This window comes from Papilio machaon, chromosome Z (assembly GCF_912999745.1).
Source record: "Papilio machaon chromosome Z, ilPapMach1.1, whole genome shotgun sequence".
Classification (NCBI taxonomy): domain Eukaryota; kingdom Metazoa; phylum Arthropoda; class Insecta; order Lepidoptera; family Papilionidae; genus Papilio; species Papilio machaon.
In genome coordinates, this window is record NC_060016.1 from 6,274,668 (window position 1) to 6,299,905 (window position 25,238).

A 25,238-nucleotide genomic window follows, 5' to 3' on the forward strand; every position below is an offset into this window, starting at 1 on the left:
TATAGGAAACAATACACAAAATCTGTTTACATATTGTAATATTGAGTTCGTGTTTAGTTATTTCTAATAAGCAACAACATTTTCGATAATAGTAAGTGGAGAGATGGAAAACACTTGATAATACACATATCCCCTAAAACAATTAATTTTATCCTACACATACAAATGCCACTTTTTTTTTCTCATTTTTATAATTTTAAATTTCAACACCAATTACATTAATAGTATTCGGATCATATCCATTTTTACACATACATTAAGATATAAAAATGTGATTTAATATACAGCAAAATACACATATAAAAGTGATATTGATATTAAATATAAATGAAAATAACAATATTATGTGAAGTTTCTTTTTGACTCTATTACATTTAAAATACGGACTGTTTCATTTGTATTTTTAAACATTTATAATTCCTAGACGCCGTAAGATTATAAGCTGTAATGTAAATAGATTGCACAAAATGGTTGACATTTCAGTTTTTTTTTTGGCTGATTTAAAGTGTATTATTATGAAAAGGGCATTGGAAGCGCTTGGACATAAGTTGTTGAGATTAGGGATAAGTATTTTTGAAGATATTATAAAAAAGCATGTACTCATATTATATACACATGGGCATACAAGTAATGACTTACCGGGAACTACAAATAAGACTAACCATTATATGGTCAATTAAACAATAATATGTTTTAAATGTGAAGGAAAATCAAATGCATCTTGAGTTATGAAACAAAACTGTTATGGAATCTTACAATTTGTGAATAACATAAAAAATAATCAGACACATTAATCATATGTGATGTTTAAACTGTAAAGAAAAAAAAAACTAATTTTACATAAAATAATGTAATAAATCAATTAAACTACATGTTTTATTATATTGCATTGAAATTAAATTATTACAAAAATTCAAATTTAAATTATTACACAAATTCAAATTCAAATTAGAAAAAGTTTGAATATTTTTCTATTACATTGACATTTTTTATCCTGGTAAAGACTTCGATTTACAAATCTATTGTCTAAATGCAGTAATTTCTAATATAAATATGTGCTATTCTAATAAATAATTTGAATAACACAATAATTAATTTAATAGCGATATTGACGTTAAAATAATTTCTTACATTTAAAATAACATTATAAATGTGAAGTAAAAATGCGTCAACATAATATTTAGAGTAAAAATAAATATGTGTTTAAATGTGGTTAAATTTACTACATACTTCAGATAAACACGTCACATTTAGAGTAAAATTATATGTAGATTTAAAATGTTGAATGTACAAATTACTGCATTGATAATGTAGCATTGACCAACATATTTATAACTGTGAAAACTTTATTACAATAACGTCACAAGCAAGTCAAAATGTTCATTATAAAATATAACACATTTTAAAAAGCGAACCAAATCAAAGTACATAAATGAAATATACATCGAAATACATAAAATTTTAAATTGATAAAACATATAAAATTATTATAACAACATCAATACATGAATTATGTTTATAATGTGTGACGTAAAAATTATATTCCAATAGTATTGATTATGTTAATGACTAATCTTTTTTTTTTTTAAATAATTTAACCGCCGAATTTGAACGAGGTCGGAACTTGTGCTGGCACCGTGAAGGAATATCCTGAAAATAAAATTTAAAGTATTAAAATAAACTTAATATAAAATAGTCTACACTTATGTCATTTTAATTTTATTAGTCTATAAGGAAACCCATAACTTTATCTCGTATTAAACCTTGGAACTAAGTCAATAAGGGGGACAACAACACTATGACAGTTGGAAGAGAGTTCCAACCCATACTCCAACAACACATTCTCAAATTGTTTTCAAAGTTATGACATCATTCATTCTAATCCTTTTATTGAAATACTAGCTTTAACCCGCGACTTCGTTCGCGCGGAATAAAAAAAATGCACACAAAATAAAAAAGTTCCATGTCCGTCTCCTAGTTCTAAGCTACCTCCCCATCAATTTTCAGCTAAATCAGTTCCACCGATCTTGAGTTATAAATAGTGTAACTAACACGACTTTCTTTTATATATATAGATATATCAATATTCTCCAAATTATTGATGTTTATAATTTGAAAATTTGTATTATAATGATACACATACCTCCACTTTGTTCAATGCGTTTGCTATCTTGCTGAGCTTTACGTTGGTCGGCGAGGACGAACACTGCGTTCAATTCTTTCTGTTGCTCCTCAGTGAGAACGCTGGTCAAAGCATGATAAAGTGCTGGCTCGCGAGCAGATAGACCTAAACACAAAAGAAATATATTTATTTTTAAATTAATTTTTAAGATGGGAAGGGATCATCTATAAATCACCTGATGTTACAAAGGAGAGTTGAATTCCGAGAAAAATCACAAGGAGGGAGGATAAAATATCACGTGTATTTGTGTGTATTTATTTTAAATTTAATGTATAAATCTTACTAATATTATAAATGCGAAAGTTTATAGATAATGGATGAGATGGATGGATGTTTATTTGAAGGTATCTTCGGAACGGCTCAATGGATCTTGATGAAATTTGGCACAGATGTAGAACATAGTCTAGAACACATAGGCTACTTATTACGTTTTTGTTAATGCCGCGACGCCAGAGTCGTGTGCAAAAGCTAGTTCATAATATTTTAAAAATTCAGGGGAAAGGATAATTTCCCACCACATATCCAAGGGGTATTTTATAAAATTAATAAAACCATCACATGATTAATGGATGATTCTAAAATTTGAATTTAATGTTAGATAATAATACATTATGTAATTACCTAGCAGCGTATTCTTGAAGTTGACATATTCATCAACGGGACAGTCTTTATCATCCAAAGGAGTTGTGTAGCACTCAATGGCAGACTCATCTGGCACATAATCATCATCATCCTGGTAACAAAGTTTTTCCATTAACATATTTTTCGGAAACATGTTATAATTAAAAACATATTTGCTAAACATCGGTTTCTGAGACCAAAATCTCTGTATAAAACATATTGTCACCCCAGTCATTCTCTTTGACAAAACAGAAACCCAAGGTAAGTTGTATGTAGTAGTCAAATTCAAAATAAAAACATATTTACATAATATAAGCAATCAAAAATAACCTGGAGTGAATTAACCTCTAAGAAGAACATTGAAAAATACTACTGGAAATTGTGCTGTCCCAGTAAAAAGTAGCTTCATAAAGAAAAAAAATGTAAGAAAGTCTCAAGATATGCTTTTAAAAACAATCATTGTCCAAGTGCACCATGTGTCCATAGCCAAGGAATATGAAATTTGAGAAATATTCTGGTTGCCGACATCACTTAATTGGGATGCTAGTAAACTTCTGAATTGATTGAACAAAATTAAGTTTTCAATTTGACTTGAATTTGAATTATTATGGATTCAAAGTAACATAAATTATTACGCGATCTAGTCTCAATTTACACTAGTTGACACAAATTGACTTCAATATGCAGCAACAGATAGATAACCTTTAACCCGGCAAGGAAATTCCACACTGGAACGCAAACAGCTACCAAAAGTGGAACAATTCAAAAGATAATTGACCGTTATTTTTTCCATTTTTTCTTTCGGCATATAGAAAAAAGCTATTTTCTCAATTTTTGTATTTTCGTCTCTACAGACAATTATGTTTTGGTGACTCACCAATAGTCCCTATAGATTACATGTACATGTACATTTAATCATTGACATTCGAGTTTATCTCACAGTAGTAATGAACGATATAGTTATATTGCTTACTATAACTGGCAATTTATATAAACTTACGTCATCACTTTCTACTTCTTCTAATTTGGCTGTTAACGTGACATTTTGCTCGGCGCTGTTTTTAACTGCCATACGTGCGAGATTTTCTAAATACTCGTTGTTCATTTCTTCAATATCATCTTCATCACTGGAAAGCACTTCAGCTGAAAACCAAATAAACATTTAACACTTTGATAGAAATATACTTAACACTTTTAAAGTGTCACATGAACTCATTATATCTGGTCATAATTAAAAATCTTATACCTCCTTCATCTTCATCATCATCTTCCTCTGAAGAAGTGTCGTCGTCTGCTTCAGCTTTAGCTTCATACGCATGTTTCAAACCATCAAACAGCACTAAGCAGGATGGCAAAATCTTTGGCACAAGTTCATCAATATTTGGCCGCTGCGGTCCCATTTCAAGTAAAGTACAGATGCCCAGTATATATAATTTCCTGTCATGGAGACTGTCAAAACGAAATGTATGTTAATTTTACAATTGCCAATTATTTTTGTCGTAATAACAGCAATATCTGGAATATTATGTTTTATCTTACCCTAAAAAGCAATCAGTGTCATGTATCCATTGTTTGAAGAAATGCTGTGTTATTGATGCATTTGGTACTGATTCTTGCAACTTGTTGAGGATTGTGAATAGTAGAGGCGGGTTGCAATACAGGATGGCTATCAATACCTGATACAGAAATAATATGAAAGTTAGATGCAGACAAAGTTATGTTTTTTTATACTTTTGTACAATAAGATCAATATTAAAGAGTGAGATTTAATTCAACTCATTCTTTCCTGAAGTGTACAATTTAAATCATTCTCACCTGAAGTAACATTGTCCTCAGCTCAGACGTCTTGACTTTTCTGGTCAGTCTGTTTAGAACAAGCTCAACAAATGATGGGAGACAATTATCAATTTTTCCAGAACATTGAAGTACCATCACCTCAAGCAATTTAGCTGCATATGTCTCACTGTCATCTTCTGCATCAGAATTCAGTACCTGTAATATAATTTTGTATTTTTATTATAATCGACATTTAAATTAGTAATTATAATTTTTACAAGGTGTGTCTATATTTGTCAGTGATGTCATATCATAATGTTACGCTCACAGCACTATTTAAACAAAATTGCTACAATGAACAACGTTCGCGAAAATCAATGTTTGATTTTAGAAATGTTTTCTTAACTTCCCCAGATAGTGTATATGTAGGTGCTATAAATAATGTGACGGGACAAATGCGAAGTTGCCAATTCGCTTTGCATCGTAAGTTATGATAAAGGAACAACAGCTCACAATATTAACATATCACAATATTAACAAGGTACAAAATATTATACCAAGACCATTTTAAAATTCAATGTATCTGTATAAGATCAATACAAAATATATTACCTTACTATGTAAAAAAGTATAACAATATTGTTATAATACAAAGCAAAAGTCGCATACAAATTAATTTTTTACAACTTCAAGGTCAAGGTATTTAAATCTGTCCAAAGGATGTATTTTCTGGCATGGTGCAAACAATGTTTGGCCAAGATTGGCCGTTTTTGATACATAATGTGGTTTTAAGCCATGAAAGGCAGTTTCAATTTACTTTCTCTCACTTGGAGTGTTTTTAAAATAACTTTTTAAAAGTCAATTGAATCACCTCTAAGGTTTGGATATAGGAACATATCAAAATACAGTGGAACCTGGATAAGTGAGTGTCCAATAAAATATTTTTCTTGTGGATATATCCATTGGGGCCGCACAATGATTTTCCCTTATATAAGTTTTCTCGTTTATCCAGGTTCAACTGTATGTGATGCTGAGCATGATTAAGTCTTTATAAATAGCAAAGCGTAATTGTAAAACAGCATTTACTTCGCTCTGCCATTGTACTCTTAAGTACTTGTCAGTTAGTAAGATAACTAGGTAGGTTATTTATTGTTAGCTGTTAAAATTGCAGCAACTTATGTATGTATGAGATTTATAGAAGACCTCAAAGTAAAGATGTGTAAATAAATGCTTTCTTGATTAGCTTTTGCACAAAAAAAGAACACGCTCAGCTTTTTTTATTGTTAGCATATAAATATAAACTATATAAGAAATATATCTTAATATATATAAATCTCGTGTCACAATGTTTGTCCTCAATGGACTCCTAAACCACTTAACCGATTATAATAAAATTCGCACACCATGTGCAGTTCGATCCAACTTGAGAGATAGGATAGTTTAAATCTCAAATTTAGTTTTTTTTTAACTGCGCGCGGACGGAGTCGCGGGCGACAGCTAGTATATATATAAATTTTGATGATTTCCGCCATACGCTAACGCAACTTGTGTTTACTAATAGGATCACTCTTTTATTTATTAGATAATAAAATAAGCTAACTGTTTGACAAGTATAAGTTATTATATAATTATTTTATTATATAAAATTATATTATTATATATAAACCATATAGTTAAAGTATTCTATAAAGATATATTTTTTTTGTCAACTTACTGCTTTGGCCATGTTGAACATAGCAAGTATATGATTTTCATTAGATAGGAATGCATTCGTATCAACAGTGATGTAGTTATGGAGCACTGGCATCATGTCACCAAAGTAGTCAAATCCTTCCTTTTCAAATACTTGATACAGCAACTCCAAAACTTTCCACATATCTTCAGAAATGGATTTCGCAGTTAAGTTGCATAACAGCGTCATAGCTTCTTCGTAATATTCTAAAACAACAAAGAAATTAGTATTGATCCTGAATGTTAGAATTGATATCAAAATACTTTTTGAAGACATTACCAATTAAATTGCCTTGAAGGATGTATCCAACCACACGAAGTACCGTCTTTTCTAACTGTGCCATTATCTTGGGATTGTTCTCCATAACATTAAGAACAGTCTCCATGGTATTCAAAAGACCCATTGCAGTGATGGCTTTTTCATCAGTCCCAGAGTCTGTTTGCACAACTTTGCTAAAGGTTGTTGCAAGATGATCAGTGATTTCAAATGCCATCGGCATCAACTGTTCAGTATACAGAGGAACAATTTTTTGAAGAGCATTTGCTATGTTATCATTCTCTGTTTCACGTATAACCTTTAGCAGTTCTGTTGTAACAGCTTTGACTTGGGGTTCTAGATATTTCTGAACTTTATCTTGTAATACTAGTAGCATCTGGAGAGCGATAGCTGCCTCGACTTTCACAGGAAGTTCTGTGTCAGTCAGCAAAGCATTCACTGTTAGGTGAACAGCTTCCATTAACAGTGGTTCATTCTTGAAGGGAACATTTGCAAAGCAATGTAAAACCCAGCAAGCTCTTGCTCGCATGTAACCCAAAGGGTTACGGAATTCTGGGAACACATACTGACTTAAAAGGGAATCTATGTCTTCTTTGTAGAACTTCTTTTTAGTCAAGATGTCATTCAATGTGCCCACCATATGCAAAGCACCATCACGTTGTCTGGGGCCATATTCGCCATTTTGACTTGTTAACACTTGCATACAGAGTTGCATTGTGCGCTCCAGCATGTCCTTGCGTTTCTTGCAGCATGATACCAGCAAAGTCTGAGCACCAGATACGGGAGACAGGAAGTCTTCAAATATGTCTAAAAGCAAATACACATTAACTTATATTGTAACATACATATAAATATATGTATCAATTTTGATAAGAATGCTGACTTACCAAACTTTAATCGAATGTATTCATGGGGATCTGTATTCCACAATTCTTCATCAGCTTCAGAATAAGACATCAATGGGAATATAACATCTTGGATGATTGCAAACATATGTGGCTTAAGCAACTTCCATGAATGTGAATGGCTTACACTATTAAACAAATAAAAATATAATTGTTACGGAGTGAAAATGATACAACAATAATGAGTTGTCTAATGAATTTTAAATACCATTGATCAATGTAGCTAATTGTCAGTTGTAAAACACGAGGGGATACATATATCTTGTTGCGGTATTGATCCAGTACTCTAAGCAGCACCTCCAAAATACCACTGGTGAAAGTGCTAAGATACCATTCTGCAAATTGGACATATTCATCGCGAACATTGACCGGGCTTCCATATCTGTTAAATAAAATAAAAACCATTGAAACAAACGTATATTTGTAATACAGTAGAAATTTTACACCTAAATTAGTAATACTTGAAAAATACCACATGAAAAAAGTAAAAAAAAAAACACTATGCAAACAAAAAAAAACATAATTAAAAAACAAAAACCATTAATTACCTTTCAAAAATGCGGTATAATGTATGGACTGCCCACTTTTTACATTTCCACCATGGCAATTCCAAGCGCTCTTCTTCATCAACTTGAAGGGTGTGCTCAGGCACTGGTCGCTCCATTATAGCTCTAAAAACTTCCATCCATTTTGTAAAGACCTCTTTAGTGATCAGGTCTAATGGCAACAAATACTAAAAGAAAACCAAACAAAGTAATTAGTAAATGCTCTACATTAATTAAGAATTATTTGGAGTAAATACTAGTTAGTTTAAAAAATAATTTTACAATGTAAATATTAGGATAGCTTAATCAGTGATAAATAAATTCATAGTAATAACACTAATGAAGTCTCATTACCTTTATAAGACAATAGAAACATTTGAGTATTTGTTTTTGAATGAGTGCAGAATCAGCTGATTGATCAGGCTGGAGGTTCACTATTAAGTTATACATCATGGGTAGCAATAAATTCATAGCCTCCATGAGTGGCACCCTCTTGTCAGCTATATGATATTCATAGCACTTGATGAGTTGGTACAGACATAAAAGAGCTCCCATCCATCCACTGGCTTCAGGATTTTGTAAATAAATATGGATCTTGTCAACCACTTGTGTCCAACGTGATGGAAAATCATGTCTGATTATGGTCTTTAAGCAGAGACACAATTGAACTCTTATAATGTCTGGTGCTTGAATTACAGCATCAACAATCATGTCTCGAATCATGGCCCTGTCTTGCTCATGAATGCTGAACGGGATTGGTTCACCCTCTTCAGCCTCCTTTTCCTGCCATACTGATGTTATTAGGTTTTTCAGGAATACAACACCAGCTTGACGCACTGGAATTTGGACATCATTTGACATCACAACTTGTAGCAGTGATGGTGTAAATCCAATAATTTTGTGTATCTGGAAAATATCATACATCTTAAGTTTTAGTTTCAACAACAAAGTAGGCAAATCCTGTTGAAATTGTGGTAAGGTTTATGTTAAATAAGAGAAGATTTGTGTCCTAAAAGTTTTGAAAATTTTTATCAGGTATTTTTGATTTTGGCATTGCAACACACGGCGGGTACAAATAGTTGTTTGTTTAGTTTGGGTTTATAGAAAAATTTTCCAACTAACATCCTCTTAGGATCAGCATAAAGATAAAAGTGCTTGATTTGAATTACACTTAAACATATGGTTTCGAAAGCCAAGTAATCCTGAATAAAAAATCTGACAATAGAATATACGCTAAATAAAAATATAGTAATCAAGGTATGTATTTTTTTATTGTGTGATCAACATGCAAATACATGCATGCAAAAATAAAGTATAGTAGTATTACAGTATACTACTACTATAACAGTTTGTTAAAGTGTTGTTGGTTGTGCAAATAACAATTAGGTACAATAACAATTGTTACTTCATTGGTTTGAGTTGTCAAACTAACATTCATACTTAAAAGGAACGAGACATTGCTATAAATTTAGTAATAAGTTATTAATTTATCTACATAGACTGTATTTTTAACCAACTTCAGTCAGGTTACTGAATAATTTAACTATTTCAATTTTGTTCTGTGTTCATGAAACAAAATTGATAACAATCTTTTTGTCACTAGATAACAAAAAAAAAAATGTCTGTATATCTGCACATAAATCTTTTTAAAATCAGGACATTTGAAAACCAAATAAGAATTGTGTTCAGCTTAGTAGTTTAGCATATTTTTTTATTTGCTGTTGGAAGACAAAGGGATAAACAGATTCTATGTGCAAAGATATGAGGCCATTATATAAAATACACTGGTGAGACAAACCAGTATTCTCAAAGTTAAGAATTATGACTAAGTGAAATTTTTATCAAAAATTTTGAGTAAGAATAAAGTCCTGATATCTTCAATTTTGCAGAGAGATCAATATTTTTATACAAAACTAGCTGTCGCCCACAACTCCGTCCTCCCTTTTTCCAGACTGTGTTACTACTTCTATATTAAATTTCATCAAGATCCATGTAGTCTTTCTGAAGATACCTTGTAACAAACATCCGTATATCCATCTAAACATTCACACTCAGAAAGTAAGATAATGACATGTTTAATATGAAGTTTTTGTCATTCAAACTCATGTAAGACATAAATTTGTACAATTAAATTGACTAATTTGTCTAACATATTACCCAGTTACCCTCCATACCAAAATAAAAATGTATTTTTGTTTTCAATAAGTAGATTCTAGTTTGTTCCTGTAATCATTAGCTATAGCCTGAAAAGATTGGACAGGCGGTGACTACCTCAGTATCAGTGGTAACCTGGCATAGTAAGTTAAATAGAGAACATTTGTATTAGAGTACAAACAGAGATATTAGGGTACCATACTCTAGACTGATAACAATTTGCATATTGTCCCAAGATAACATATGCACATAACTTTGAGAGTCCCCAGTTTTATTTAAATCCTAACTTAACATATGTTAAAAAAAGGATCTGGTCAACATATTTACTGATTAAAATGCAGAAATTAATTCTACCTTACGATCGATATCGCGAATGTATGGTCCGACGATTGACGTTAGAATATTTCCAGGACCAAAAAAAAAATTATCCTTACAGCGTAAAATGTATAAGCTCTCTAGAAAATTCTGAACTGAGAAATTATCAATCTTGATATCATATAGGGACTGAGCGATATTAAAAACAGATTTTCAATTTACATTACATACGATAATTACATTCGGTTGACAAAAAATTAGAATTTACTAAAACGAAGTCGCTCAATAAGTATTAAGAAGCACTATCGCTAGATTTAACTTCGCGCATCATTCGCGGTCAATAAATAACTATCTAGGTTTGTGGAGTGTGGTTAGATATATGGCATTGTTATAGAAATGTTAATGTCGGTCCTAAACTAGTATTTATTCTTTAAAGCGTGTTATTAAATTCACTTTCATAAATAAAAAGTAAAAATTTAGATAATGTAATGCATAAACACGCCAAATTCCTAACCATACCATCGCGGCATGTTATTATACGAATACACGAGGAAGTCATGGATTCAGTAGTTTGTCAAAATGAAGGAGAACACAAAGGGTATCGCTTGTAAGAAGTACTATTGAATTTAGTTGTATTATAAATATGATGAACATGTGCATGATAATTTAAATTTACCTGTGTAAGTTGATCTTCAGCTTGCTGCCGTTGATTAGGGTCAATAGTTGCCCTTAATATTTCCGCCAATTTCCTCGTGTCCATTTTCTATATTTATTAATAATTAATAATTAAAAGCACTCCCGCAACGACCGTATGCTGCCACCGGTTCACGAATAAAAATGACAGAGTAATGAGGTATAGGGTTACCAGCACGTAAAAACTTATTTCGCGAAACCACAGAGTCCCGTCTCTAGGCTCGAAACACGAACAATCAAAAGCAACATGATAGAGTTGTTTAATGAATTTAATAAATCAGTTTTTTCTTAACTCTATACTATTTGAAGTTAAGTGTATTGTAACCTGCTATAGTTTGCTGTAATGTTATTTTTACAACAATATACCTATTTACAAGATTATATTGCAAAAGAAATTGTTTGAATTATCATTTTTAACTTTCGGGAAATGGGAAATATCAATTTCTGTTTCTTATTATGTACAATATTTTTGATTTTCCTTAGACTTGATTTTTATTTCATTCATAACGCACCTTGTTCTTCTTATTTCCTTCTTAAAAAAAGAAAGAAGGAAGAAAGAAAGTTTTTTATTAACACAAAAAAGATTAAACCAAAAAACAATAACCTTATATTAACATAAAATTACACATAATTAATCTGGATATTAAGTTACCATTTATGGTTAAGGGTTTCTCCACTTTTATTTTTAATATAATAGATTTCCTATTTCTAATTACGTTTTTTGGAAAGCTATGTTAGTTGAGATTAAGTGAGGCAGCTTTCAAGCGAAAAAGTTTTCTGTTTCTTTCAGTTTAAGGTTTTTCTTTTACTTGTTTTGGATTAAATTTACTAGTCCTAACTATATACCTATCTTACTAACAAACTAAAACGCAGTTTTGTTTCCCTTTCAAATACTGTAACGATTTCTTAGTATTAAAACCATGAAAGTTTAACAAATAAACTTTTTAAGAATTTTGTGTCTATGTTCATTTCGGAAAATTGAAAAAAAATACTCTTTGCCAAAATATCAAGGATACAGAAAACAATACGAATTATATGGGCCGGAACTAATTCTGCCAATGGCCATAACAATAATCCTTTCAAACTTTGAGTCAGTAGTGGCCCACAATATTTTATACCTTAAGGCAATAATAACTGTTGCAACATCTACGTAAATGAACACTAAAACATCTCTTATATCAAACATATTGTTGGCAGACCACTTAAAATTTGAATAAGTAACCAAATATCAAGATTTTAAAAAAAGCTTTCTAGACAAAAGTCTTAAAAAATATATAAAAATTAATTTCCGTAGATACGCGGCTGTTTCTTTTGAAATTAACAATTTCTGCTAGTAATATGGATGTGAAATGTTGGCATATTAGTTGTGAAGTAACTTTTATTTCATGTTTAAAGTTTTGTAAGAAACTTTTAAAATATTTTTCTTAGTAGGAAACTATTGCTCTTTCACAATTAGGATTTTTCATAGGTATATCAATTTATTACACTAAAATATTTTCTTCTTCTTCTTCTTGAAGTGCCTCTTCGACTAGCGAAGGTTGGCGATCAGTTCTCCATATTTTATTAAAATATTTTATTTAATTAGAATGTTATAGTTTTTTTATTACCATCTCTTAGAAAACCACCAATATAAAACCAATAAAATATGCATAGTATTGCATATTAATAATTAAAAATCCATACATTGTTTTTTTTAACAATTATATTCTACAATCATGAAAAGTTTGCTAGTTTTAATTAATTTCTAAAAATTCTATAATGTTTTCTTGTCCTAAGTGGGCCAAAATTATACCGTGGGCGGAATCTATCAAATCCACCCTTCTTGATTACTATTTTTAATTTATGTTTTTATGTTCAACTTTTTTTTTACTTTTGTTACGAAATAACGTAGAAGTCAAACTCCAACCTCCTCTTACCTATGCCTCTTACCCTTCCCAACGAGGAAATGACTCATAGAGGTAAAATATACATCCCTACAACTGCTCTCTAATTTCTTTATGTTGGTCAATGTTGTCAAAATATACTCCTTGATCAATTTGCTTATGGTTGATGGTTGGGTTGCAGGCTGCAGTTTATAAATGAATCTTAGATACAAAAATTGGTTTGAAAATCAACTAATAATACTAATCTTTTATCGTAAACATGTATAGTATTGAAGAGAACAGGAATTACTTTTTTTATTCGTGGTTTAAATAATCACAACAAAGTTTTCGTCATTTTGTTAAATTCCTTACAAGAAAATAGGAATAATCCTAATTGTAATACTCCAGAGCGGTCTCAAGTAACCTTCTTTTTGAGTGTGTTATATGTGACGAATATAGTTAAATAATGCAAGTATATAAATATGAGATACAATAAGCATGAATTAGCTGCTTTGGCCTCCCAAACTTCTCAAAATTTTGAACGTGAAGGAGTACTAGTATTAAAGGAAAAGCAGGATGGATTTTTTCGAAGATCTGATGGTAAGTACTAAGATTGTTACATGTGTTATACATTTATTAAAAATTTCAATCGATTTTTTCATTGAAATAAATATTATAAGGTTGATTTATCCATCTTTTCCCTTTTTTTAAATGTTAAAATGGAATATGTAAATTTATACATCATTACAGGTACCTCCATTCGATGGTTCCGTCTTAGTGGTAATCTACTGTTTTATTTGAAGGGCCCCGAGCCTTGGTATGAACCCATGGGAGTTATAGTGCTGGGGAACCATAAAATCAAGGAACAAAATCAAGATGATAATGGACATTGGCCATTTCAAATTGGTATTCATTTTTGTTTCAATTTTGGTCTTTTTTCTTACCACCTTATTTGATAGAAATCACAGTTTTGATATTGATGACTTCAATGGTAAGGCAATGTAGAAAAAAAAACATCACAAAACAAAAAATGTTCAGTAACCATCTCTTAATTTCAATACTTTTCCTCTGTAAAATCCTCTCTGAATAAAAAGTTTCTTAAAATAAATTTTAAATTCCCCTTATAATTCAAATAATTCTTTATTGTCTTCTCAGTTTGGGATAATGGCTTATGGTATAGAATAGCTGCCTTCAATGAATCAGAACGTACACACTGGATGAAAGCTATACAAAATGCACCATATCACGTTATACATTCTCAGTTTAATGAATTGAAGGAAAGACTGAATAAAATCAGGCCCATTGTGGATATTACAACTCACAGAATACAGAAGGGAATTGTAGCTGGTAAGTTTATTTAAATTATATCATTTTTTATCACATATCACAAGAGATACAACTTAGAACTTCTATACCTTCTGGAAAGTTGATTAATTTGACTAGTATATAAGAGACAATAATGTTTGTGAGTTGCATATTAACTCTGTGACCTGCCGGCAATTTCATCCATCCCACTTTTGTTCTATTTTTCACGTCACGGTCAATGTCGCCGTCATTTTTGATCAATGAGCCGAGGTACCGGAAGTCTGAGCAAACTGGAAGGTCAACGCCATCTAAGACAATCCAAATGTACATACGTGGGACACTCAGAAAGTTTTGCGACTCTAAAAAAAAATGTTCTATAGGTAAATATATTTTTATTACATCTTTTCAAAGGACTCTTCACTAGCCTCTATACAAAGTTTCATGCGTCTGAACAAGTTTTAGAAACACTTTTTCCAGTCCGCCGCAGACACCTCGTTTACAGCCTGCTCCAACGCTGAGAGCGCATCATCCGGCGACGAAAATTGAATCCCTTTGAGTTGATTTTTTATTTTTGGGAATAAGAAGAAGTCACACGGTGCTAGGTTAGGGCTGTAAGAAGGGTAACCCAGGAGTTTGACCGGTGTGCTGTCTAGGAAGTCCCTCATTTTGATTGCGGTGTGGGCGGGCGCATTATCGCGGTGGAGCAGTAGCGCGCGGAGACCTGTGTTTGGTCGCTTGTTGCTCACAGCAGAGAAAACTTCTGCCAAGTATTTGGTAGTATACCATTCGGCGTAAATGGTTCTTTGGTTTCGTAAAGGAATTGACACCAAGTAGCCAGTCAATTTGAAAAAATTCACGATCAAAATCTTCCCTCCGCTTCTAGGTCGCTTTACTTTGGTAGGCGTCGATTTGTTTTGAAACACCCTAACCGTCGACTGGCCCTTTGTTTCTGGATCGAATTGATAAATCCAGGATTCATCACCTTTAACGATGTCGTAAAAACGCCGAGACTAGCCTGCTTCAAATTTGTTTATCATATCATGGCACCAATCCACCCTTGCCTGCTTTTGAACATCGGTGAGGTTGTGCGGCACCCTGCGTGAAACTATGCTCTGCACCCGTGGATGCACGTGTAGAAACTCGTTAAGGCTTCCTGATCCAATCTGCAGTATATGCTGAATCTCTTGATATGTAATTCGTCTATTGTCTTGGACCAAATTTTTCAGTGCTAGCACGTCTCCTTCCGTAACAGCCGTCAAAGGGCGACCACTTCTTTCTTCATCCCCCAAAGTTAGTCGACCTCGCTTAAATTCATTATATCAACGATACACGGTTGCCTTAGAAGGGCCTTCATCCAATAATACCATTTGAAGTCTATCGTACGATTCGTCCGGTTTCAGGCGACATTTAAAATCGTAAAAAATCATAGCGCGAAAATGTTCTTGACGCAAATCCATTTTTCAATGAGACACGGTAATCTTAATAAGCTCGCAGAAAATGTGTAGGGTAGTTTTGAATTTAGAACGTACCTATTTTTACTTATAACTAATCATATTTTTAAATAAATTATAACAGACCAGTCTCACATACATAAAAACTTTTTTTCGCAATACTTTCTGAGTGACCTGGTATTACATGCTTTTTTACTTTTCCTTCCTTTCAGCCAGGAATAGAAAATTAATTAGACCATTGTTTAAATTACCACCATATTCAACTTGGCTTTATACCCTAAGCCGGGTCAACAGAGTATGTACTACTCTTGCATACATCTCTAACAGTCATATATATTTTAATTCACTCCCGCCTTGCCCATAACCTCTTTCCCATAATCCATCCGTACTTTCCTTGGCCTTCCTACATGTTTGTACACATTCATATTCAATCTCATTGATTGATTCAATTATTTAATTTGCAATTATGTTTTAGATATGACTGAAATTCCTCTATGCGAACTTTCACTCTCATGTGATAATCTTTTATGCGATGCTTACGGAAAACCACCTTCTCCATTGATTGTTGTTTATGTAAGATATTCTAAAGAGGTGTGCATCAAGTATGGTACAACAGAAGTTGTTGAGGTTTGTAAACATCTGAAATACTTTCAGTGCTAACTGATATATTAATGCATAGTCAACAAACTATTGGACCTAGAGAATATTCCACAGATATTTACTTATAGAAGAAGTAAAACTTTTTACATGAATTTTTTTTTTAATAATCGTTTGAGTTGGTGCTGACTGTTTGTTTTATTTATGTAATTTGAAAGTGTGACTTATAACTTATGAAATGTTATTTTAGAGTTGCAGTAATCCTTTCTTTTCAAAAACAATACTTTTTCGTGCAAGCGATGGTTTGACAGGCGATGTAATGATCAGAATTGTCGCCTACAATGTAAAGGAACGAGTTACTGAAACCGCTGTTCCCATGGGTTTCACCTCATTACAACTGAGTACTATACAGGTAAATATCGCTTTTGTAATTATCACTATTATTGAATTAAGGTTTAATAGGAAAGGATATTAAATTTATTACTATTTTTGCAGGAAGCCCAAAGACTTAGAGTGGCCTTAATGACTCGTGAAAATAAAACAGTTGGTTTTGTAACCATTCACGGCTGGAGTCTAGAACCTTCTTATATTGGTACAAGCCCCAGTCATTCAAATGAAAAGAATTGCATTGATATACCACAAAAAGTTATGTGCCATCGTCGTTCTCAATCTTTACCTCCGAGATTGGGTCTGAAGTTAAAGTTTCCTTCCTACAGTAATTTATTGAAGCGCAACTTTGTGAATAGCCATCAAGTGACTTATAGATTTCATTCAGGTCTGGGTGGTGATATCACTGTACATGAAATCATGGCGGAACCAAAACTTTGTTATCAAGTGCCCGTGCAATTGTTGTGAGTACATGTCTTTAGTGTTTTAGCATAAGTGTTGATGAATTATATTCTACTGGTGATATATTTGTTTTTAGAGATATTTATATTCAAAGAGAAAAGGAGCTTTTAGAAGAGATTTTGTCTGTTGGAACTATAAGTGGACAGTGGCAGACTCGGCAGCTAGATTTGGCTAGCACACATGTGTCCTTGTTGAAACACTACTGTCATTCTAAACGATGTCTTCAAATTGCAGAGAATCCCTATTTTAAACGAAGTTCTAAAAAAGGTACATTACATTACATACATGTTATATTTAGAATTTGCAGAACTCACACATTTAGAGTAAAATGACATAATGTGTTTTGCATTGCTTATGTTACAACCATACCCATAAATAATTATATTTGAAGTAAAAATGTATTTCTAAATACATACAGTTGTATTTAGAACTCCATTGTTTAAGGCAGCCATATTGTGAGTTTATTTTTTAAACTGCTTGTTAAAAAAAATTCTTAAGAAAAGTTTTCATGTCTTCAAATGTTAATTCCAAATAATTTTTTTAGATGATTCCAGCTTAGAATTTGCAGCTGTAAATTTACATTTGCAACGAATGTGGGTACACAATGATACGTTGAACAGGACCGGTTTCCACGACGTGATAACGGCTGGCGCTTTCGCCGCGCATACCCATAAGGCTGAGAGAACCGGAGGTCTGATTAGGTAAGACTTTAGAATATAATTTAAATATAATAAACTAGTGGTTGCCCGCGACTTCATCAATGGATAATTAAAAAAAAGCATGCATAAGCTGCCTTACTGTCCCGTCTAAATCAATCCAGATGTTCCAGAGATTACCCGTAACAAACGCGGCCTTGCAGACAGACAAAAATTAAAAAAAATGTATTTTTGTGAAGCAATGCTAATACATTGTTATATGTAATAATATGTATGTACTCATTATAATCAACTCTTAAAAAGTGTTCGGTAAAATGTGTCTAGATGTTTTTTAAATATATATTTATGAATAAAGAACAATATTGTAGGTTAGTGCAGCAAGTGAAAGATATAAACAGTTCAAAGGCGGCGATGAATTTGGCAACCGCAAATAAAATACAAGTGGAATATGACAATGTTGTTGCACTGAGGCGACTTTGTGAAGAAGCAAGTCACGATATGGACAGGGTATTAGTTCTTCTGCAAGCTAAACAGAAGGTAGAAATAGTTACGGTCATTGAAGGTAAATTAAAAGTATAAATTATCTTTTAAAATATGTGAAAGCTATATTTTCTAATCCATCCATGCCTAAGTAGTTGATTAAGGCGTATGACCCCCAATTTATTGTAGACTTAGCCTATCAGTGGGCACATATATGAGTTGGTGAATGTTTTTTTTGAGAATAAATGGACAAACAGTAGAAGGAGTTATTTGCCTTTCTTCAAGTAATCTTTAAAGTTATAGCATACTAGCTGTCGCCAATGAATCCGTCCGCGCGGAATTAATAAAAAAACTTAGTAGTGTATGTGTTCTTCCTGACTATTTCCTGCGTTTTGGAGATACCTTCAAACAAACATCAATCCATCCATCTAAACATTCGCATTTATTAATATAAGTAAGATTTTGACCACCTGTATTCGTCGAAATAGTGAAGTGACTGCTACTTATAGACATCTGTAATTGCAGATCCTTTAATCGACGGAGAAAGGGATGTATAGACAGAATATTTCACCTTCCTATGAGTTTAAGTCAAAATCCACTTCCCCTGCTCATACTTTAGAGCTAGTTAGTCTTCTGAGTGGTTGTTGTACTTCTCCGGTCGAGCTGGCCCATTCATGCAACAGATGTTGTTTATGGCTCTACTACAATAAACTAGTTAAACTAATAAGTTATTTTTTAGTGTAATATTGAATTTCCATTTCAGTTATAAAGAGTAAGATAAAAAGCATTCTTGCTTTATGGGAACCATGTGTAGTTGAAGAGATGTTAGCCAGCATTGGTTGGTCTAAGAATAGTTGCACTGATATATCTGAAGACCAGGTAAGATTCGACTTAATGTCATAGGTAAATGGGAGTAGGAAAATGGGAGATGATTTTTACTAAGATCTTGTTTTTCAGACATTGTCAACAATTTTACGTCTCACAGAACAACTTAGTATATTCGATGCGACCGGTTCAGATTGTGATACTTACGATGCTTCCTCAAGTTCTAGTTCCAAAGATACTTCGCCTACTGGCGATGCTCCTTCTCTATCTGCCACGAATGTATGTCCTGGCCCTTCTAAATTTTGCAAAGATTCAATCAAAGATATTATAGAAGGAGCTGAATTGAATTTCCATAATGATTACTTCGACAGTGAAGGATGTGCTAATTTGAATTCAATAAATATTCCTTTATCTAGTAAGTTAAATTCTATAGAGACGCAAACCTCAACCTCTTTCGAACAAGTCTCTTATAGAAGTCTGGTGGATAGCTTGAGTCGAAATAAGGTAAAGTTTAAAAATTGACTATTACTTTGAAGCGTTTTGTTTTTGTATTTGCGAAGTTTAATTATATTTGCTGTTGCGACATCTTCTACTCCATTCTATATAAACTGTTTAGGTGTTAGTTTACTTTATGAACTGATTTTGAAATTGTTATTATTTATATGTGCTGTTGTTGGTAAATGTAACTTTTTTTTAAAATATTTTCTTAGAAAAATTAAATAAAGAAATTAAAAAAAGCTGTAAACAAAAAAACCTCAGAGATTGTTAAGAGCTTAGCTTATTTTAAAACAAAGTTAAGTTGCAATATCCGCTGTCATGATAATATAATTTTTTGTGTGATTGAAAATATGGTATTTCAGAATACTGAGGTAAAATCCAAAAGTGTTACGTTGCCAACAATAGGTCTTTTGGATTCAACCGCAAGAGAAAATAATCTATTGTCCCTGAAAAGTTTCGGCAGTAATATAGAGACCTCGTTTGCTGCATTTGTAGAAGCTACATTGAAGACTTTGGAAAATAGCACAGGTTTGTGTCTTGTATTTTTGAACACATACTCTAAATTAGGAATCCCCAAACTATTTTGACAAGTGACCCCCTTTTTCAAAACGAACCATTACCTCAGACCCCTATTGCCAAATTATCTACTTTTAAGATCAATTATTATTATTAATTCTGACTTAGGTAAATGGAAGAAGGCAGAGTGAGAATTAGCAATGCTCTAAGTTCAATATCGATATCGACCCCTTTGGTAACCCCTGCTCTAAATCATTAAAGATAAATACAATTTTTGATTATATTTATTAATTGTAAATGCAAATAACAAACATTTAAATGAATTTTAAGTGATACTGAACACTGATTTTAGATATATCAGAAGAACAGTTGGATAGTTTGCGTTCGTTAGTGGAGCAGATCAAAAGAGAAGCGGAGACATTGTTGCGTTGGGCACGCGTATCACACGCGGCTATGCGGATACGATGCGAATCACCGACGTGGACCAAGGAACATGCCGCCTTACAAACACGACGCGATACATGCTTCTCACAGGCTGTAAGTTATTTTGACCCTTAAATGCATTCTGCCACACAGCTTCAAGTAAATTTCTATAATAATTATATCTATTTTATATGTACTGAAAGATTATTGTTTTCACAGCTGGCCACAGTTACTACAGGTCTGATATGTTGGTTCAATTCTATGCCTGCGGAAGTAATTGTGAAACTGTTGAGTTCAGATCTAGGCCCTCTGTGTGGTTTTGAGGCTTTGCTTAGCCTGTACTCTACAGAAAAGGCTATGTGGGGTGATATGGTGGTTGCCGTTGAGGATTTACAAACTGTGCTTTTTACACTCACTAAAGTTGGACACAGGTAAGATATAAGTAAAGCGCGGCAAAGTTACTTGCCCCATAGGCATAGTGAAAATAGTTTGGTGACACACGCTCCAAGCCAATGCCTAAAAGCTTATGTTGGCTCTTACTATATCTTGTTTAAATTTAAATCGATAATACTTAAATTAATTTTCAAATTCACATTTTTATCCGAAAATTAATTTCAGCGCCATCTATTTTGGATTAGTACCACCTTGAGTATTGCGGCGCCTAGTGCAGCTTTTTAGTTTTCAAAGACATACCATAGATGTTGCTTTTTTCAATTGAAAGTAATAGAAATAAGCGCCATCTACCATCAATAGACGTCATCTTGTGCAACTGCGACTCTTCGAGTATCTGTTTAGTTGTCAATGAAAAACCATAGATGTCACTATTTAATAAAAATACCAAAATACATATTAAAATGTATTTTTTACTTTTTGGTCTGCGTAAAAATTGAATTTATATTAATAATGTATTATGATAGAGGTTATTGTATTTTTTTACAGTGCAAGTGCCATACCTCAAGTAAGTGGGTCAAGAAGTGCGCTCTCTGTGTCTATTCCTATTTCGGATTCACTCTATTCAAAATTTACATGTAAACAGGTAATTAGACTAATTTTACTTGCCTTAATGCCTTTAAGCTTTGAAAACTCACGATATGTTTTACAATAGTCTAGTATTGTCTTTGTGTAAGTTTATGAACCTTGAAATATTTTTTTTTTATTTCAGCATCTCAACTTCACAATCACCGCAGTGTTCTTCAACATAGGTATAAATGAGAAAGCCACTTTAGCTGAAGCTTTAGGAGAGACCACACCACAATATCAGTCAAATTGTGACAATCTGGAAAGATTAAACAAGTACTATTATAAATATAATAAAGTGTTTCCAGCAGATGTATTAGCAGCAAGCAGAGGTGAGTTTCTCAACTATTGTATGTACCAATACAAACTTAAATGAAGTCATATTTTATACTAGATTAAGAAAAAAAAAACTTGTGAGCCGTCATGGGACGCCTGCCTGATGTGAAACATCGTGTGTGTACAAGTAATATGCATAAAATATTAAATGTGTAATTATTGTATAATTAAATGAATAATAATGATCATGATAATGATAATTATGATAATAATGTCAATAATGATAAAATAATGTTTAAATAATGATAAAATAAAGATAAAATAATGATAATAATGACAATAATTACAATAATGATAAAATAAAGATAATAGAATGATTAAATAATGATAAAATAATGATAACAATAATGTATACCTCAGTATAGCGTGGCGACCCGTCGCCACACCGTACACTCTACTACACATAAAATATATATATGTATACCTCAGTATAGCTTGGCGACCCGTCGCCACGGCAAGCGTCGCCACGCCAACGATTCGGTTTACAAGTGATCCTATAGATGTTTCACATCAAAATTGTGCAATATTTAACAATTAGTAGATTTAATAATTGTGTTATCTAAAACCTTTAGTAATCATAGAAATATGCCTTTTAGTTCTGGAGATAAGTACATTTATAGAAAAACTTTTAATTGATATACAAGATTAGTTATGTCTACGATTCAATTTGATATTATAAATATAAATTAAATGAAATCTGAGTGTAATTTTTTTTTCATAGCATCTTCAAGAACGAAACCTTTGGAGGAGGTTATGGAAAATTTGAAAATATCTGTACATAAGAAAATTCCGAAGAATATTGAAGTGTTACATTTGTCTTCGTTAGCCACAAGACTTATGAATGGTAATTGAAATAGTTTTGTTAATGACATTTTTATTTATCTTAAATCTACACATTTACTTATACGGAGTGCACTTTATTATCTTACTTCTTATTAATATATAAATGGATGGATGAATGAATGTTTGTGTGAAGGTATCTCCGGAATGACTGATTGGATCTTGATGAAATTTGGCACATATGTAGAACATAGTCTGGAAAAACATATAGGCTAAATTTCAATTACTATTGTATTCAATTTATTGTTATAGAAATAAAGAATAAATATAGCTTTATTTTCCTTACAACGAATTACGAATGTGATTAATATTATGAGACTAGCTGTAGGCCGCGACTCCGTCCGCACGGAATTAAAAAAAAACCTAATAAGTAATCCTCCAGACTATGTTCTACATCTGTGACCAATTTCATCAAGACCCGTTGAGCTGTTCCGGAGATATCTTCAAATAAACATCCGTCCATCTAAACTTTTGCATTTATAATATTAGTAAGATTGTATGTCTACTATTTTAAAGATATATTGGTTATAAAAATTCTTCATTTAATTCATATAAACTTTGTTTTTACAGGTGTTAGGTTTACGTCGTGTAAAAGTGCCAAAGACAGAACAGGGATGTCGGTGACGTTAGAACAGTGCTCTATTTTAGCTTCAGAGTATCATTTGGCAGAACATGAAATGAAGAAAGCATTAAATATCATGAGAAGGTAATTATTACGTTAGTTGATATAAATTTATTACAAAAAAGTTGGTTTACATAACCAAAAAAAAAAACGAATAATTTTATATATTTCTTGATACACGTATTCTAATTTATACTTCTATATATATAAAAGAAAGTCGTGTTAGTTACACTATTTATAACTCAAGAACGGCTGAATCGATTTGACTGAAAATTGGTGAGCAGGTAGCTCAGAACCAGGAGATGGACATAGGATAATTTTTACCCCGTTTTCTATTTTTTATTCCGCGCGGACGGAGTCGTGGGTAAAAGCTAGTATAAATTAAAGCTGGATGTTAAATACATTAAGAAGAGAGAGATTTTTTCCAGGAAATCTTAGAAGTTCCGTAATAATTAGAAATTTCTAGTAATACATCATATTAAACGTTTAAAAATGAATTAAATAATGTGTTTATATAAATTTTGATTACAGTGAAGGTTGTCGCAGAGAGAATACGTTTAAGAACATCGGTGTGAGAAAATATGCGTTTACGAAAAAGCAAATGATGGCATTACCTGAAGAATATCGACCACCTCCCGGCACATATGGATCTACACAAACTTAGACTATAAAATCAGTTTGTATTTTTTTTTACATTTTTTTATTCCTTTAATGGAATCTGTAACTTTTATACACTGTTGCCATAGTTTAATATAGATCATAGACATCATAGAGAAAACTTTCTAGACGAGACTTCATAGACAAAATCTGTTAAATTTATAATTTTAAATGAAATAACTTCATTCATAGTAAATAGCATATAATTTAGTACATGGTACATATGATATGATGTTTTCTATTTACATATATTTGTGAAATAGGTTTGATATAATATTTTTTTTACGATCCAGTTTCATTGAAGTACGAAAGTGAAGCAAATTCAAAAAAACAGATTCCGTTTCGCAATCGCGTAGTTTAAGCTTGTGTAAGGTATGACGGGAAAAACGGTCTAATGTTAGTTTCATATCAAATAATGCTTTGGATAAGTATTTATTACAAAGATATAAGTAACAATAACGAAATCGGAATTAATCGCGTAACAAAATCGGAATTAATCGAGTAACAAAATCGGAATTAAACGCGTAACAAAATCGGATCCGATTACGTTTCGTATTCGTTCTACTTTGTGTGTGAACGATATCAACCTCTATCAAAGTAGACAACAATTCTATCAAATAGACGTTATTCTCGTTTTCTGTTATATGTTTAATTTTTTATAGCTTTAACTACTATCGATGTAAACTCACTGTACTATATGTGAATGTTTCTCTAGTGAGAACTCGTGGCAACATTGATACGATGACTCAGTATTGTTATGTTAAAAATTAGAAAAAAAATTAAAAATTAAAGATCTTGATATTGTTTAAATAATGAAGAATGAGGCTGATCGATTCGGACCAATTGGCATTTTATTACAAAATTTATGGTAGGTCCTTTACTATGATGTTATTTTTTTTATAATTATTTAATTATTCAATGTTTTGGCACTCATTATCGTAACACTTTTGTTTCTTTCCCGATATTTATGGTTCGAAAGTTACATCACCGTTTTTTTTTTTCAAAAAAAAAGGAATGAAAGGCACTTGATGTTAGACCCTTATTAAAATCTAATTTTTGATGTGTCCACACTGGCATAACGGAATAGATGTGGTTGTCATGGAAA

The 25,238-nt window shown here is 32.1% G+C and overlaps 2 protein-coding genes across 2 annotated transcripts; one reads left to right on the plus strand and one right to left on the minus strand.

Moving 5' to 3' along the window:
* Nucleotides 1-1,528: 1,528 nt before the first annotated feature.
* On the minus strand, nucleotides 1,529-11,283 carry LOC106717278 (importin-7). Its single transcript, XM_014511090.2, has 14 exons — nucleotides 11,183-11,283; nucleotides 8,392-8,943; nucleotides 8,041-8,225; nucleotides 7,701-7,874; nucleotides 7,475-7,620; nucleotides 6,591-7,394; nucleotides 6,294-6,517; nucleotides 4,619-4,795; nucleotides 4,343-4,479; nucleotides 4,050-4,252; nucleotides 3,804-3,946; nucleotides 2,804-2,915; nucleotides 2,144-2,287; nucleotides 1,529-1,650 (listed from the first exon to the last, which is right to left on the minus strand). Exons 1-14 carry the CDS (start codon nucleotides 11,264-11,266, stop codon nucleotides 1,595-1,597), a joined length of 3,141 nt encoding a protein of 1,046 aa, XP_014366576.2. The 5' UTR covers nucleotides 11,267-11,283; the 3' UTR covers nucleotides 1,529-1,594.
* Nucleotides 11,284-13,258: 1,975 nt separating this feature from the next.
* Nucleotides 13,259-24,165, plus strand: LOC106717290 (phosphatidylinositol 3,4,5-trisphosphate-dependent Rac exchanger 2 protein). Its single transcript, XM_045686028.1, has 19 exons — nucleotides 13,259-13,661; nucleotides 13,812-13,967; nucleotides 14,217-14,408; nucleotides 16,293-16,444; nucleotides 16,665-16,826; nucleotides 16,910-17,265; nucleotides 17,340-17,530; nucleotides 17,808-17,964; nucleotides 18,288-18,481; nucleotides 19,163-19,278; nucleotides 19,357-19,728; nucleotides 20,085-20,250; nucleotides 20,591-20,775; nucleotides 20,881-21,092; nucleotides 21,601-21,697; nucleotides 21,824-22,010; nucleotides 22,736-22,858; nucleotides 23,425-23,560; nucleotides 24,008-24,165. Exons 1-19 carry the CDS (start codon nucleotides 13,544-13,546, stop codon nucleotides 24,138-24,140), a joined length of 3,405 nt encoding a protein of 1,134 aa, XP_045541984.1. The 5' UTR covers nucleotides 13,259-13,543; the 3' UTR covers nucleotides 24,141-24,165.
* The last annotated feature ends 1,073 nt before the right edge of the window (nucleotides 24,166-25,238 follow it).